This window comes from Anser anser (assembly GCF_964211835.1).
Source record: "Anser anser genome assembly, chromosome: 14".
In the NCBI taxonomy this organism is placed as follows: Eukaryota; Metazoa; Chordata; class Aves; order Anseriformes; family Anatidae; genus Anser; species Anser anser.
In genome coordinates, this window is record NC_139735.1 from 2,257,460 (window position 1) to 2,273,590 (window position 16,131).

Sequence of the window (16,131 nt, forward strand, 5' to 3'; positions counted from 1 at the left end):
CTTTCTACTTTGCTAAATTGCATACTTGCACTGTCCAACTTCAACTTATAACTTAAATAAAAATTAAATAAAGAATCATTATAGTGCCATGTAACAATGTGATAAAGTTTGGTTTCTTTTCCTGGTCTAAATACCTCAAATTACTCTTTTGTAGTTGAGGGAGCTGCAGTCACCAATCCTTTATGGGTTATTTTCATATGAAACAGTGCCTTGGATAATTTAGGAGTGTTCTTTTCATAACTGTAATTAGCACTGTTTAATTACATTTAAAGTAACACTTATGCATTATTCCTTGTCCCCAACCAAATCATTCTGAAAGGAAGCTTAAATACGCGTCTGTAAGAAAACACAGCATTGCCTTCATTCTCATCCCCTTGGGTATTATAGGAAACAAAAGTAACTTTTTTTGCTTGTTTGTTTCTATTATTTTTTCCTTTTGCTTAGCAGTGAGAGCGGAAAGGTGAGTGGAAATGACCTGCAGTGTATCATTAGGTGTAAAGCATCTTTGAAATATTTTTTTTAATTGATTTTTTTTAAATTCAAATTTGATAACATAGTAGGAATAATTAAATTACCTGAATTGATTGTAGTGGAGCTGATTTGTGGTCTTCCCCCCTCTTACCCCAGATCTCTTTCTGTATTTTAGTATTGCTCTGTGCATTGATTTCTAGAAAATAACGTTTAACCACCTCTGGCAATATTATTTACCCTAATGGAAAGGGGAAAAATATGGCTTTAAAAAATAATATGAAGAACATTTGTCCATTCAAACAATCTTTGGGTAAAGAACTCGATGCTGTGCTCTTCATGCCTAAGGAGCATGTCGTGCTACACACCTGTCTGATCTTAGTGACATAAACTGTATGGAAGAGAAAATTGTTTACGGTACTGATTTATCTGTGGTTTTTTATTCTTCCTACAACAGTAAAGTGATCGGAAGCGTAGGAAGTCAAAAACAAAATCACGCTTGAAGTGTTCTGAGGCTGCTGAGGGGAGTGGAGGCATCCTTCCAGCCAGGGCATTTTTGGTAGGCTTCCTGCGTGGCTTCCAGCTCAGACAGGCATCAGCTAAAGCCCAGCTATTGGATTTGTTGAACGTGGTATAAATGTGTCAACACGTGAGCAAAGGCGAGAGAGGTTAGAGACGGGTGTCATCTGCACTGAAGTGATGCAGGAGACTGATGATGGCTTTGAGACATCCCTGGGGAAAATAGGTGAGGACCAAAATAGAGCTCTTAACGTGAGGCAGGTTATAAATACCAGCGATGAGAATTCAGGCTTTATGGAGACTGCCTAGGGCTTTGAAAAGGTCACGAGCCTGGTTTGAATAATTCTCAGTCTGGAGGACCTGGGTAGGCAGAGGCACTTTCTGTAACAGATACTAGTTAGCAAATGGATTCTAGTTTGAAACTCAATCCTTGTCTGTAGTTCATAACTTCCCTCCCTTCCAATTACGTTTGTAACATTGGCACGGCAATTTCAATTTTATTTTTCCTCTGGAGCATTTGACAAACTTCATGTTTAAGGAACTCCTGTACGTTTCAGGGTTCTTTTGCTCGGAATGTTGGAGCAATTTTTCATAAGCCTTAAGAAACAAGATACTGGTGTGTGTCAGTTAAAGGCATCGAATTTCCTGGGAACAGGGGGTTTAAAGGCCCCTTTTTCTAACAGTTATTGTTTTCATCTGTTTTATTGGGTTATCATTCTTCAAAATCAGGGTTGTACTGTCGATTAACTGCTTGGTAACTTTTATTTAATAATTGTTTGAGAAACTGCTGGTAGAGTTGGTTATCAGTGAGGTACTTGTGGTCTCCAGAAGTAGGACTGGAAGAGGATGATTGACCATTTCCTGGTACCTTCTCGTAACACTTGTGCCTGTTCTATAATGTACCCAGAAGTTACCTTGATGGATGGGAGGAGATTTTGGTAGACCACCGTTAGCTTAACTAGCTAACACGCTGGTTAAGCTCCCCTATTTTTCCAGGCTTGGTTTTATCTAACATTTTTGCTTATTTCTGAGTCAGTAGAGCTCAGAAAAACCTTCCTGTTCTTCTACAGATCTTTAAAAGGTAAGATATGTAGATTCAAACCCGCACGAGGCACAGCCCAGGTGAGGCATAAGAAGGTGGGCAGCCACTGCTTTATCGACTCGTTGTAGGCTCTTGAATGAGGAGGGACATGCACTTGAGAAAGGCTTTCTGTTCAAATGGAAGAATTACTGTGCAAGTTGTAATTCAGAAATTGGCTTGAAAATTGGAGGACTAAGACCTGCATGCGGGTAGGATAAAATCTGGTAATTATTTTGACACTGATAATGATGATAAGAGAAGCTCTGTAAGTTATTTATTTTTACATAAGAAGCAGATCGATCATTAATACCAGGTACAAAGATGACACAGCCTTGATTTACCCTATTGCCTGGAGAACGGGTTTGTCAATAGGTGTGGTACAGCAGGAAAAGAATGTGCTTCTAACATGAGAACGATGGCCAGACCAAAAGAACGGGAGTGGGGGGTTCTGTGCAAGGAGAATCATGTCAGCAAGCTTGAGTTTTTGTGTTAACCTTGCTTGTTAATCAAGATAATTCATTTGAGCAGGATATTTGAAGGAGATTACTCACAGCAAGATTAGCCATAGGAAATGTATCAAGGACCTGGAGGAACTTTTGAAGCCAATTATGTGGATGACAGCCTCCTACAGCTGTGAGAATTGAACCTTGAAGAGAAAAAGACAAAGTCTTGAAACATTCAAGATGTTACTGAAAACAAACATTTCTCTTTTCCCAGCTTTTCCAAGAAATTTGTGAACAGCCTTTCTGAAACCTCACAAGTGGAGTAAATCAGTGTTATTGTCCTAAATTCAGGTAGTGCGTTTGTTGGTTAAAAACAAGTGTTGTTGGTTTTTTTTTCTTCCCAAATCTAATTAATTATAAAAGGGATTGTTTTGTAAAGATGATGGTTCAAGGATGCCTAGCAGGGGAAAAGGAGGTTGAAGCAGACTGATTTTTAAGGAGATGAGGTAGCTGGCGTTTGGAGCAAGCGGGCCACAAGCAGTGAATAAAGAGCTGAGGAGAGGGCTGGCTGGCTGCGCTGGGCCCTCCTGCAGCCAGCAGGGAGGTGTCAGCAGCATCTGAGAAACTCGGAGCTGCCTGGAAGTCACCCAGCGGAGCTGAGACCAGGGCTGGGGCACGCTCGTGCTCTGCTCGTGGCATGGCGTCTTCCCAGGAGCTGTGGATGTGCCAGGGACTGAGCAAGCCATTGCTTTTTTTTCTTCTGGGGTAAAATTAGAAGGCACAAATGCTTGAATCAAGAGAAATTGTCATAATGAAAGAGGAACTCGGGTTTTGCCTTATGAATAGTGGCTTGGGTTGAAATTATTTTAGGTTATTTTTTTATGAAGTTAATATTTGCGGATAACAATCTTATAATAAACAGTCACTGCGAGTTGCAGAATAAAGTTTTTCAGACTCTTTATGTGACAGTACCAGCAGCACAGAAAATCCCGTGCTTTTACAGGGCCATCAGTGCTGGTGAATAGGAATAGAGGATTAAGGACTTGCAACTTGCACATCTTATATTTCTTGGTTTTTAGAAATCTTAACTTTTGAGGTTTGTAACTTTGCTTTCAAATGTATTATACCTCAAATGTATCATCTAAAACCAATCAGTTTTACTTGTAAAACCTGTGTTACTATTATTTGTGCCTTTCAGTGAAAAAATGAGAAGCTCAGAGCTCCTGTGTTGCCAGCTTCTGACATGGAAACATATTTTGGCATTTTTCTGCCACCGGTCCTTCCTTCTAGGCTTCCTGCTCGGGGTGTGCCTGCTGTGTCCATGCTCTGTCTGTGGCTGTAGGCGAGGGGCTGGGGACGTGTGTCCTGCTCTCTGAAGCACGTGCATCTTACTGGAAGTGCTCCTCTCGTTACAAAGCAAGGAGAGTACATGGTGCATCTCTTCTGGCATTGAATAATCTTCTGTGAAAGTCTCAAAAGTATGGAGTGAAGAAGGACTACATTCAGACTTCTCAACAACTAAATGATCCCATCGTCTTGTCCCCCACTCCAGTCGCTTCCTTTTGTTTTATTTGTAGTTTCTTCCAGCAGGTGTTCTATGGAGGTTTCACAAAGTGCTGGAGATGATAATTGCACCACAGAAATGTTTTTATTTTACTTTTTTTAATACCCAAACTTTTAAATACCAAGAGACGTGAAAGTGGAAGCAAAGGGCAATGTGCAACATTTTAATATCCGAAACATATTTTTATCAAGGCTATCTAGTCACATGGCCTGGGATAGTTGCACAGCTTCACAGAAAGCGGTAGGTAAGATACTGGCTGCCTCAGAGCATCAGCATGTTCAGAGTACAAGGTAATTAGGACAGACATCTTGAGCTCGCAGCCTGCGTATCGCGGAGTGTGTTCTACAGCCTCCAAAATCATTCCCAATTAAAACTTCCAGCAAGCTTAAGAGAGAAACCTGCTAAATGTTGCTGTTGTTGACAGCTAATGCAGAAATGCTTTTTGATGACCGAGCATTAATTGAAATCGGTATTTTGCATTCAGCCACATCTTGTGGTTTCAGGTTTCCTTTAGACCATTTTCTGATGAAGTTAAGTATTGTAATATTTTTATAATTAAGTTACTTTGAAATGCTCAGGACTTGCACAGCATATGGTATCTCTGAAAACCCTGCACCTACATTTGCCAATTTAAAAAGCAGTAACACAAATGAGGAAAACACACTTGTGTTAACCCTTTATTGACTTTAGCTCATCTATTACCCATTCTGAATTATCCATTAAAAGTGAAGGATTTCAATCCCTACGTGTTGCTTCATTTTTCTTTTTCCCCCTTTGGAAAGAGTGCAGGCAATAAGAAGTGTGTTTCTTTAATGTAACTTCTGAGCCATGCTACTCTAACTTCTTTCCCCGTCTACTTAATTCTGCAAACCGAGGGCATTTGGGGCTGTTCCTTGGTTGGAAACCAAGGGGCAGTGCTGACAGTTCGCTGCTGCAGAGCGCCGATGGGATCCCTGCCCAGTACTGCCCTGCCTGCAGCGAGCCTCAGCTGCAGCACAGCCTCGCGGGTGGCAGTCGACCTGAGAACCACTGAGGGAGAGTAAGCCTTCCCTGCAGATGCCCCGAAAAAACAGTAATTCCCGTGAGGGCTGGTGTCTGACACTGCGACCGCAGGATGAGACGGGAGGATTCTGCCTCCTCCGTGCACACACCGCAGCTCTGCTATTGCGTACCTCGAGGCTAGGCAGGCTCTCCCCTCTTTGATTATTTCCTGGCCAATGACAAGGAAATTAAGCTTAAAATTACTGCGTGAGAGTATTTAAATTGGGGTTCAATAATACCAATGGTTGTTCCACGCCATTTGCAGTGCATCGTGTAGGACACGCAGCAGTAGCTGAGGAAGGTGATGGGGGATTTGCCTTGGGGCTGAGCAGCAGCTACCTTGCAGGAGCTGTCCTGGATGTCGGCTGGAACAGCTGCCTCGCATAGAGGCACTCTGAGGAGAGGAAAAATGAAATGCTTTTCAAATCAAGAATGAGCTCTGACTTGTGAAAAAGCACTTCTATTTCTATATATTAAAAAACAAACAGAAAAATCAACCCAGACAATGCTTCCTTTTCTTATGCAACTCGTCTCTTCCGGGCCAAAGCGTGTACTCGGTGAGAAATGTTTGTGCATTGCAGAAACCCAGCCAGGTTGCGGAGCGAGATGACTTGACGCGTGAGGTCACTGGGTTCTCTTCGCAGTGGCAAAAAGTACAATTTGTCTTCTCGCTGTGTTCCCGAAAGCTGTTTGACAGGCAGTTTGAGAGGAGAATATTCATTAAAAACAAAATATCTGCAGACAATTACAAACACGTTTCTTGGCATAGCTGTGCACTGGTGTATCAGTGTCCTAGCCCAGTCCTACGCCTAATACAGCGCAGTGTTTGTTGCTGCAGGTAACTTTATTGACAATCACCAATAATTACATGCAGTATTAATATCAACTCAAACAGCCAGGATAACTTAGGATTTTCTAGTTCCTGGACAATACAGAACAAATTCTCAAGTGCCTGACATCTCTATATTGAAGGCTTTGCTATGGGAAAGATCTGAAAACATTGTTTCAGGATGCAGCAGAATACTTTAAATCTGGAGATGCCTGCTAATTAGTGTTCAAACAAATAATACGGCATTCAGTCTCAATCTCCATCTGTGTTTGTAGGCTGAAAACCCGTCAGGACAGGCTGTGTTTGTACCTTTAAAGTATCTGCTGTATTTTGAGCATTGCATAATGAAAAACCATCAGTAATGAATAACTCCAGTGTACTGAAGTCAAGCAATTTTCAAGTTAAATGTGGTTACTGCTCCTTAAACTTGTAAGTCTTGAAATTCCACATGTTTCAGCACCAAATACTCAGGTCACTTAACAGCTGGATATTAAGCGTTTTTAGACATTTGTGCTTAGAAAACTAAGTATTTTTGTACAACCTATTTAAAGAAATACTTTGTTATATTCAAAATACGTCGTTTTGTAGGGTTTTTGAGTAGGTTGCAGTGTTGAAGCAAGGCATGTTATAACAGCTCTTGTGCCTTAAGGAAGCTTTGAAGCATCCTTATTGTGAATTGTTAGGTTGCGTTAAAATGCCGGTGCTCCTGGGAGTGGGCACAAGGCTGAAGATCAGCGTTCTCCGGTAGCAAAGGCTCCGTCCAGCGAGCAGTTCTGGTCAGTCCCCTTACCGCAGTAAAGCTGAGCAGATGCTCAAGTGCTTGCGGGTTTAGGATTGTAGAGTTGAGCTTTAGTCACGGGTGGCTTTATCTGTATTATTATCTGTATTAGCAAGTCGTGCAGTGGGGAAGGGACAGCTGAACGGGGTGAAACAGCTGATGCTAAGAGCCGTGTTATTTGGTGTGCTGGGCTCGTATGTTTTGGTAGCTCCGGTCTGATCCCATGGCCTGAACGCCCATTAGTGGTTGATGCACGATACCCTGCCAGCTTAACTTGCATTCCTCTCTCCTGTGATGCCATTGCTTAAGCATTTTTAATTATGAATAGCAGTGAATCAGGAGGAAAACAAGGTTTCTTGTTAATGAGGCACACACAAATCAGGCATAAACAAAGCTGCCTTTGATATGTGGAAGACGTTTTTCCTATGACCGTGTTGCAAGCCAGTGAGTGAGTGTCTGAGAATTAACGATGCAGATGTAATGGATGAATATTAAGTGACAGAAGCATACAATAAGATTATAAATAAAAACTGTGATGTAATTTATATGCCCAGCTTTTTGGGCTTCTGACAGTGGGAAGCTATAGAATAATGTTTAAATTTAAGAATCCATAAAAATACATTTGGTTAAATATTTTTATAATATATTTTAAAATAATTTATTATTTTATTAAAAAACTTAATAATCAGGCCATTAGAAGTTTTAATAGTTTTACCTTTGGTGTATGTGCTTTGACATAGGTATTTACTGTATCGTAAGGAAAGCTTGATTTCCATTGGTTTCATGTTTTCTTCCACTTGGAGTGTTTGTGTTAGTCAGGGCTTAGTTTCTGTTTATTCTACACATTTTGCTGTGTAATTACATAAGACAAGTAGGAATGAACATTATTCTTGAGCATTGTTTAAAATTGGCAGATTAGTGAAATGGCTTCTCTATCAAGAGGTTTGCTGACATCGCTTTCATACTAGTCAAGATATGGAATAAGTAATTTAGAAAGTTAAAATCCATGTTTCCCAAACATGGTGGTTACGTTCATTACAGAGAGTGTTAAAAATTGGTATTTTTAAAGCATGGTGATTATGGCTGGGGAAAACCCATCGCCATGCCGCCTCTTGCTGAGAGCTGTGTTGTGGTGCAATCAATAAAACGTCACATGATGCGCACTTGGAAGTAATTAAACTTGACCTATTGACTTGTGAATATGAGTAGTTTGTTCTTTAGGATTAGGAGGGTGGGTTTTGTCTTTGGAACATAATCCTTTTCTGAGTGTCCAGTTGTTGTAAAGTGCTTGATGGACCAGAAATGATAGTGCCAAGAGCTTGACCTTTGATCTGAGCAGTGTTCTTTTTCCTATATCGTTTTTGTGTACCCTCATTACTTAATTAACAAATGATGCAACAGAAACAGAGGGGAATTTGACAGTACCTGAATTACATGGACGTGTTTATGTAAAATAAACTGCAACCCTTCCAAACCTCTAGTAGTCTGATAAAGTGTTTTGTATACAACAAAAATGCTTTGCTTGAAGAATATTCAGTGGAAAACTGTCCTAACTGCGGGGAATGTGAAAAAAGTAGCAATCAGTTTTGTCATAAAACTGATAATTATTAAAAATACAGAAATCAAATCTTCTGGTTGCATGCAGTCCTTCTCAGATTTTTGTTTGAAGAACTGTTGTCTCAAATATTCTATTGTATGAAGTAGAACTAAAGCTGTAACTTTTTTAATGCAAATGATACTCGCGGAAGGTTGTTTTCACTTTTTTTTTTGTGGATAAATAATAACATGAGTTTTGATCTACTGCAACTATTCAAAAACCGTAATGCTTGTATCATGTCTGTGCAGGAAAAGCAAGAATGAAGTCGTGAAAAATTCCCCTCCCAGCTGCTTGCTGTAGACATGTAGCACGTACCAAGTTTCAATGTGGAACTTGTGTTCCTCTGGCCTTCTGCAGCAAGGGGCAAGAAAATTCCAGTTGTCATTTATGACTTCATAGCAGTCATTTCATTTAGGGATTTTTTTTTTTCAGTAGACCATTAATAAAATCAAAACTTGACAGCTTAAACTGGTGTTCTCCTGCTAATTGCAGCGCTCTGTCCTGACAGCTGTTAGGATTACACTGATAATTTATTTGCTGGAATAACATGAAGCTTCGCTTGAATGACTTCACAGTTTAGTTCCACGGCTTAACTTCCTTTCCTGAAAATGCATGCATCCTAGAAAAGTTTTTGTATGATCCCGTAATGTAAAGCTTAGAAGCAGAAGTCTTTTAAGTTTTCTGCTCAGTGATAGTGTTTCAGGGGATATTTTCTGTACCGATGGGTGTGTAACTCGAATGCTTTATGTGGCTGAAGTTTCAGATGAACTTTCCAAATGTAACCTTAGTAAAAACTGATGGAACTGATCCACTTGTTAGGATTTGTCTCCAGATTTGTTTTAGCCTTGTTTTAATTCACACATTAATCTCTACTTCAAGTTAACTGATTCTTCAGTCATTTCTTCTGATAAGTGTTAAATGTTGATTGCTGTTGACAGCCTGAGTTCCTAACACAGCAGCTCTAACTAGAGAACTGCTAATCCGATGCTGTTAATCACATATTTTTTTCTGACTTGAAGTCTGCATGGGATAGCTTTCATTTTTGCAAGGCTGTGTGGGGTAGGTCAAGCATACCTAGCTTGAGCTGATAGCTCTGTAATGAAGACAAACGGGCTGAGTACGTGACGCCAGATGCTATTACAGCCACAAATTATGTGAGTTAAGAGGCTTTTGGTCAGTGCCCCCAAGTACCAGCCCAGCAGCATCCAGCTGGTATCAGCTCCTTTTGCTGCTGGTTCCAGCACCCCCGTGTCTGCCGGCATCGTGCCTTCTCCAGAGCTGATCCTCCTGAAGCCACCTCTGGTAGCCAAAGCGATTTCTTGGCTTCTGTTTTTAATCAAATGTCTCTTTTACAGACAAGATTGAGGGACACCCACTGTGTGGTTGTGGTCTTGTGGCAGGGGCACTGCGTGACGGTCTTCAGGTGTCCTGATGGTAGCAGCTTTTTGGAGTGATCAGCTGAAGCACATTGCGTTGCTTTTAGCCTCTCTCCTGAGTTGCTGTATTACACTGTCCATCACGTTGTGGCATTTGTGCTTTTTTGTATTTCTCAAATAGCACCCATCACGGTGGTTCAAGAAGCAACACGAGTGCGGAGATCGCAGGTTGGGGCTCGGATTTGAGCAGAGGCTCTGTGCTGTTGTTTGCTGCGAGGATGAAGAGGGGGATGCGGAATTGAGGGAACTCTGATTAAAGATGCTATGTACTTCTGAGTTCTTCAGTTTTATATATATTTGTTTTTACAAGGCCTGTTTAATGCTTAATTAACATTTACTAATGTGTTCCTGTCAACACTGAAATGCATGGTGAGTGGTTTTGTGCATCTCCAGTAATAATGATCTTATGAAAGAATGTTCTTTATATTCAGGCTTACATAACAGGCTGTGATGAGAGGTACTGAGTAAATTAAAAAATATATAATGGTACTATATTGTTAGAATTTTTCATACAATAATTTCATCATTTTTTCAGATTTTGAAGGGTAGCATAAGGTGCACCATTGCCAATTCATTTTATAATGAAAAGGTAAAATAGGCTGTTTGTCTCATTTTGTCTCATTCCTTTTCTTTTTTTCCATCCCTCTGTAGTTTTGGCAAGCAGTCTGGAGGAAAACGAGGATGCGAATGTATCATCCTGGAGCCTTCAGAAATGATTGTGGTAAGGCAAATTTTTCAAATGTATTTAAATCTATTGCTGGTTTCAGCAAATTCTTTCTGTGTCTTATAGCAGGAAGCTTATTGTAAAGTATTCTAAAAAATTGCAGTAAAATTGCCTTGATTTCAATTATACCTAGGGCTGCTATCGTAACAGCAATGGCTATGTACATTTAATCTAGATGGGTAAATGATGGTGATGATTAGGATGATTGTGTCATTCTTCCTAAGATTATGTTTACTTGAGTTCCAGAAGCTTACCAGTTATGTCTGACTTGAGCATTCCTGAATCAGGCAACAATACTCTATCCTGAATATTTTATTTCTATCCCTACTCCGCCCCCGTTTCGTTGCTTTTTACTGGCCAGGCCAGCAGTACTGTGTCTGGTAGGAAAAGCGCTCTTAGTCCCGGCTTTGCAGTTCCACGCAGTGTGAAGTCTTTTGGGTAAGAGGAGAAGGAATGTAGGAGTGCTTAGCCAAGCTTGGAGGAGAAGGCTTTCAGCGTAGTTGTCACCAACCTTTTCTGCATCCAGCTTGCTTTTTGCTACTCCAGAATCCTTACACACACTGCCAAGTTCATACGTACTTACAGATTCAGTTCTCGGGTCGATGTATGCACGCTGTTGGCAGAGGGAATGTTAGGGTTGCTTTTCCGTGGTGCAGACCCACGTTGTACCCTAGCAGTGTGGCTGGGACGCAGGAAGGTCTCCTTCAGCTTTGAGTTTGAGATGCTGCTACCAGAGCTGGAACAAAAATGCCTGTTGTACCGAGGGGCTGTGTCTGTAAGCAGGCTGAGATCTTCAGGCTGCTACTGATTTAGCTCCCTTATGTCTGGGTATGATGACATAAAAACTAGTATTTGTTGACGTGTTACTCATTGAGTATGTCAATATTCAGCTTCTATGAGAAATTCAGTTCTCACAGTATACTTAAAGCCGTGGACGTCAGAGACGTCCTGTACGGAGAGCTCTTGGTGCCCTTTGTGCCTTTCTCTCTGCGCAGTGTCGGTCTGATTCTGCCCGAAGGCCTTGATAGCATCAGCAATGTTCTTTGCTGCAGACAGTTGTAAGCTGCAGCCTGCCACCTCGCGAAGTGAGCAAAGGTGAGAGTGCAAGTAGCCTCCTTCAGTCTTCTGAAGTGAAATTGTCACTTGCTTATTGAAATTACCCAGTCTGGTCTGGGACCAGCTTACGCCTTGAGGGGTGCCACAGAACCGCGTGGATGCGATCTGTGCAGCCGTGCTACATGAATGCCCTGGGAGCTTGGGTTCCTTGCTGCCTCTTTGCTTTCTTGCCTGATAAGAGCAGCTGCTGAGGACTTGGTGTGCTGAGCAAGCGGGTGTCCACTGCCGCTGGTGAGCGTAGCCCCGTGCCTTGGTGCTGCTCGCCTGCCCCCTGGGAACCCTGCGTGTCTGTGGCCCTTCAGGCTGGGGCAGCCGACCGAGGAATTTGGCCTGTTTCTAAACAAATCAACAGCTCAGACTAATTTCACTAACAAACGAGTTGCACGACTCTTTGCTTACAGAACTGGCGCTCCAGACGTTGATCGAGCTGGTGCGCCGCTTCCTGCGAAAATCCCGTAGACTGTGGTGCAGGCGCTGTTTGAAGTGGGGAGGCTGCAGCACGGAAAGTATGCGGCTGCTCCCAGGGCTGCCCGGTGACTCACCCACCCGCTGCAAGTGGAGTTGCCACTTTACATGAAATATTTTCCATGGGCAAAATACATGTTACTGCTACTGTTGTATTTAAAGAGAAAAAACACAACAAAAAATACGAGCGAAAACCCAACCAACAGAGGAAAAAACAAAATACAAACAAACATGAAGAGGTACATAAAAGAGTAGCTTCTGCATAGAGCATACTACAGGAAAGAAAATGACCTTATTAAAGTATTTTAATGAAGAAATCGGAGAGTTTTGTGTGTGTAGCTTGGGGGAGCTAAAACTCCGATGAGGTTTTTCATAGGAGTGCCCTGTCGCGGTCATGGAGAAGCTGGCGTTGTCCGTGTCAGCATTGCCAAACCCTGCCAGTTGTTCCTGGAGAGAAATGCACAACCTGGACAACTGTCCTCTCTCAAAACTCTTTCTTGAATTTTCTGTAACTGTAGCTAAATTCCAGTGAGAGCATAGAGACGCTTGAAAGTACCTTAAATTCTTTTCTGGAACCCAGCACATTTTTCTGTAGGAAAATCAGTGAACTGGAAGTCTCTAGTCATTCATATTTTATAGGTAAATCTAGCTAAAGGAACTAATAACTTCCATTTTTCTATGTAGGCCTTCCAGTGGGGTGAGAAAAGAGCATCAGCGTGGTGGCACGCACCTTGCTAATGGTCTGCACCGACAGAAAGTGCGCTTGAGTTTCATTTCCCTGATTAATTCTTACTGCTTTCTCTTAATTCTTTTTATTTTGCCAGGAGTTTTTCCTTTTTAATATGCATTGCACCTCAAATTGTATGTTGCATAACAAATATTTATCTTCCAGCAAGAGCATCAGGGGTTTAACCTACCTAAAGAACACCCTTCTCAGCTTTTGCTGCTGACTGATTTTTCCTGTTCTTTCTTTCTAGAGTGTAAATCAGTTGAAATGGGAATCCTTTGGGAACTGACCCATTTTAAAGGCCGTAAAATGTGGTCATCTTAAGTTAATGAGGATAACAGATAGTGTGTGAATAGGCATTGTAGCTCATATTTTGGAGGCTGAACAATCTATTGAATTAATAATAGGGCCATTTATCACTTAAGAAAATGGCCCAGAATTGCAGCATATTTCCATGTACTGAAGTCACTGAAGTCTCCCTTCTGTGGAACAACAGTTCCTTGGTGTCTTCATTTCCTTCTTTAGATTCAAATGTAAGATTTCAGAAGAGCAGCGTGATATTTGGAGGTGAAATTATTTCAGTGCTAGCACCAACTGCGGAGTGAAGTTGAGGATAATCACGCAATCCTCCTCAATTTGTTTTTCTATTTTTTTTTTTTCATGGCAGCATGCGTTGTGGGTGAAGCTGTTTGCGTGGAAGCATCCCGCAGCTGCCAGAGTTCAAGGATAATGAAACAACACCCTTGATTAGAAACCAGCCAGTTAGCATGCTGTTCCAGACTCTTTATTACGTGTTGGAAATGAAATAATCCCCAGAAGTGTGCTAGGGCAGCAGCCACCAGCATCACTGGTGCCCCGGTCCTTCATGCTGCCCGCGTCCCTCAGCTCCAGTGCTGGGGCCCCAGCGCGCAGCATCCGCAGAGATGCAGAACCCTTCCGTAGGAGTCGTCACCCTTCTCAGGGCAGTGTGAGGAAGCTGAATGTGAGCTCTAGCAGCAGAATTTTTTGGTTTTAAGCAGGTGAAGGCACGGCCGAGTGATGCACAGCAAACGGGAACCCTGCCCTGCACCGCCTGCTGCCAGCGCTGCTAACGTGCAGCAGCCCAGCACCAGCTGTGTGCATGCCTATGGATCGCGAGCATAAACGGTCTGGTGGTTGGCTGGGCTCAAAATGCTGATTTTGCTGGTGGTACTCAATTGGAAGCTGTGTGGTGTAAAGGTCTTTCCTGGTGCTCTGATTTTTGTTTTGCTTTTGTCGGTTGCAGCCGTGGTATTAACCGAAGGAAGCAGGTGGTCTCAGTTCTGAGTTTCCACTGGCAGTTGGTTGTTTTGCCCTTACGCTAACAAATCACGTATTTATGTTCGCTTCTTAGCTTTCAGTTAGAACTATGGAAGAAAAATAGCTTCATCTTGCAGCAAGTGTTCACTTTAGTCTTAAAAATACTCAGTTTGGGGCTTTAATATAATAAAGGTCCGCGGTGTTGGGCTGGTCGTTGTCCTGCAGCTGCGGGAAGCCTCCGCTGCCCAGGTCAGCGTGCTGCGCTGGAGGAGGACTTGCTGTAGTCTGCATGATCCTGGAAGACTGAACCCAGAAGAAAAGGGAAGTAATGTGTTTATGGAAGTAGTTTCTGTAGCACATACAAAATTCAGAACAAAATCAACGTGATTTTGGTTACTTAATAGAGTAACCGTAGGAAACCAAACTTCGTTACTTTGGGAAGCCTTCTGCGTAATTTGAGCAGTGGTATTGCTGACTAGAAATCAGGGTTTTCTGCTACATGAAGAAGGGCTGCAGTATCCACAGTCGTAACACTTTTTTTGAAGATGCTAGAAGGCCCGTGTGAAGTTGTGTTGTCTGTCTGTATGCCTTCCTTTTTTTCACTTTTTTCACTTTTTGATAAAATGTGGTGTGAGGCTAGGTGTTTTGTTTTGCTTTTTTAAAAACAGTGTATCTTTATATTATGTTGTTAGTGTATATTTTTCTCTGGAATTAAAAATAACCCACAAAGCAAGCCCTGTCACTTGCACCTTCCTTTGACCTTACGTAGACCTGGCTGTTTGGAAAAAGCAACGTGGAAACTAGATACGATGTTGCTTTGGTGAATGGTTCAGATATTTTCAGTTTCTTACTACCTGTTAATTATTTCTAATTTTCATTCCTTTGTACCTTTTGAATTTTAATTGAGCTAACTTACACAAGTGTGCAAAGGGAGGGCTGCATAAGCCAACATGAAGGTTCTTCTCCTTTTCCAGTGCTGAGTCTTATGCTTAGGAAAGCACGTTAAAAAAAAAAAAGAAAAAAATCATTTAAGCCAGCAGAAACTTCTACAGAGTAACTGTATTGTAGAGGAGCTTCTTGCCTCGCTGCAGCCTATTTGCATGCATGTCTGCTCTGTTTCCTGCTAGGATGTATTTTTCCAAAACATCAGAAGGAAATGAGGAGGGATGGAACTGCTTTTTATAGAAAAAAGGAATCGTAACTAGTAAGATAAAAAGCTCCCATGTTGGCTTTTACTAAGAAGATAAATTTAGCTTATTCTTAATGTTGAGTCGCAAATAAAATTTATCATCAAGATATAAATGAAGATCCAGTTAATTCTTCATAATCTGTTGGAAATGATTAGAAATGAGAATGGGATAGGGAAAGTAGGACCGAGGGCTATTTCCAAAACAACAACAACAAAACCACACAAAAAACAACAAACACTTGGAATGTTTTAAGTTTTTTATCTGTGATTGGTACTAAAAATAAGTTACGTTTGGAAAAAATACCAATAAAAATAGAATGGCAGTCAGTGGCTTTAAGCAGATTGTAAATATGCAAAGGATTTAACTTCTGTGTTGAAGACATCCTTGAAATAAGCAATGTTTATAACTCAGGTTGTATAATATGTGTGGGTGCACAAGAGTTTCTGCTGGTGAGTGACATTGTTCAGAGGATACGTGTACTTTTTTTTTTTTTTTTTAAACTGTTTCCTGGAAGGAAACTGTGGCCTCCGGCTCATTGTAATAACGTCGCTCTGAGACATGCAGCACTGGTTCTTCAAAGTGTCTGCAGTCGTTTTCTTGAGAAAAGTTTAACTGTTCCGAACTTATGTTAGTTCCTTCCTCATGAGCTTGCTACGACTCCATCGGCTCTCGGTGCTATGGAAGAACTGGATGTTTAACCAGGAGCCTGAACGTGTGTTTCAGGTGGAGAACTCCAAAGACAATGAGGAAAACATCCTGCAAAGAGAAGTCCCGCTCAGGCAGTCCCGTCGAAGGTTTAGGAAGATCAACCAGAGGGGCGAGCGCCAGACCATCACGGACAACGTGGATGCCAGCAGTTACATCTCGGTGAGTCT

General features: G+C 41.7%; 1 protein-coding gene across 7 annotated transcripts in view; it reads left to right on the forward strand.

Annotated features, from left to right (window-relative positions):
• The window catches only part of RAPGEF6 (Rap guanine nucleotide exchange factor 6), a 125,089-nt gene that overhangs the window by 27,321 nt on the left and 81,637 nt on the right, over positions 1-16,131 (forward strand). For all 7 annotated transcript variants that reach the window (XM_083799228.1, XM_083799229.1, XM_083799224.1 and 4 more), the window contains exons 5-6: positions 10,408-10,477; positions 15,980-16,123. In XM_083799228.1, coding sequence (XP_083655354.1) covers positions 10,408-10,477; positions 15,980-16,123 — 214 coding nt within the window. The remainder of the gene's footprint in view (positions 1-10,407; positions 10,478-15,979; positions 16,124-16,131) is intronic.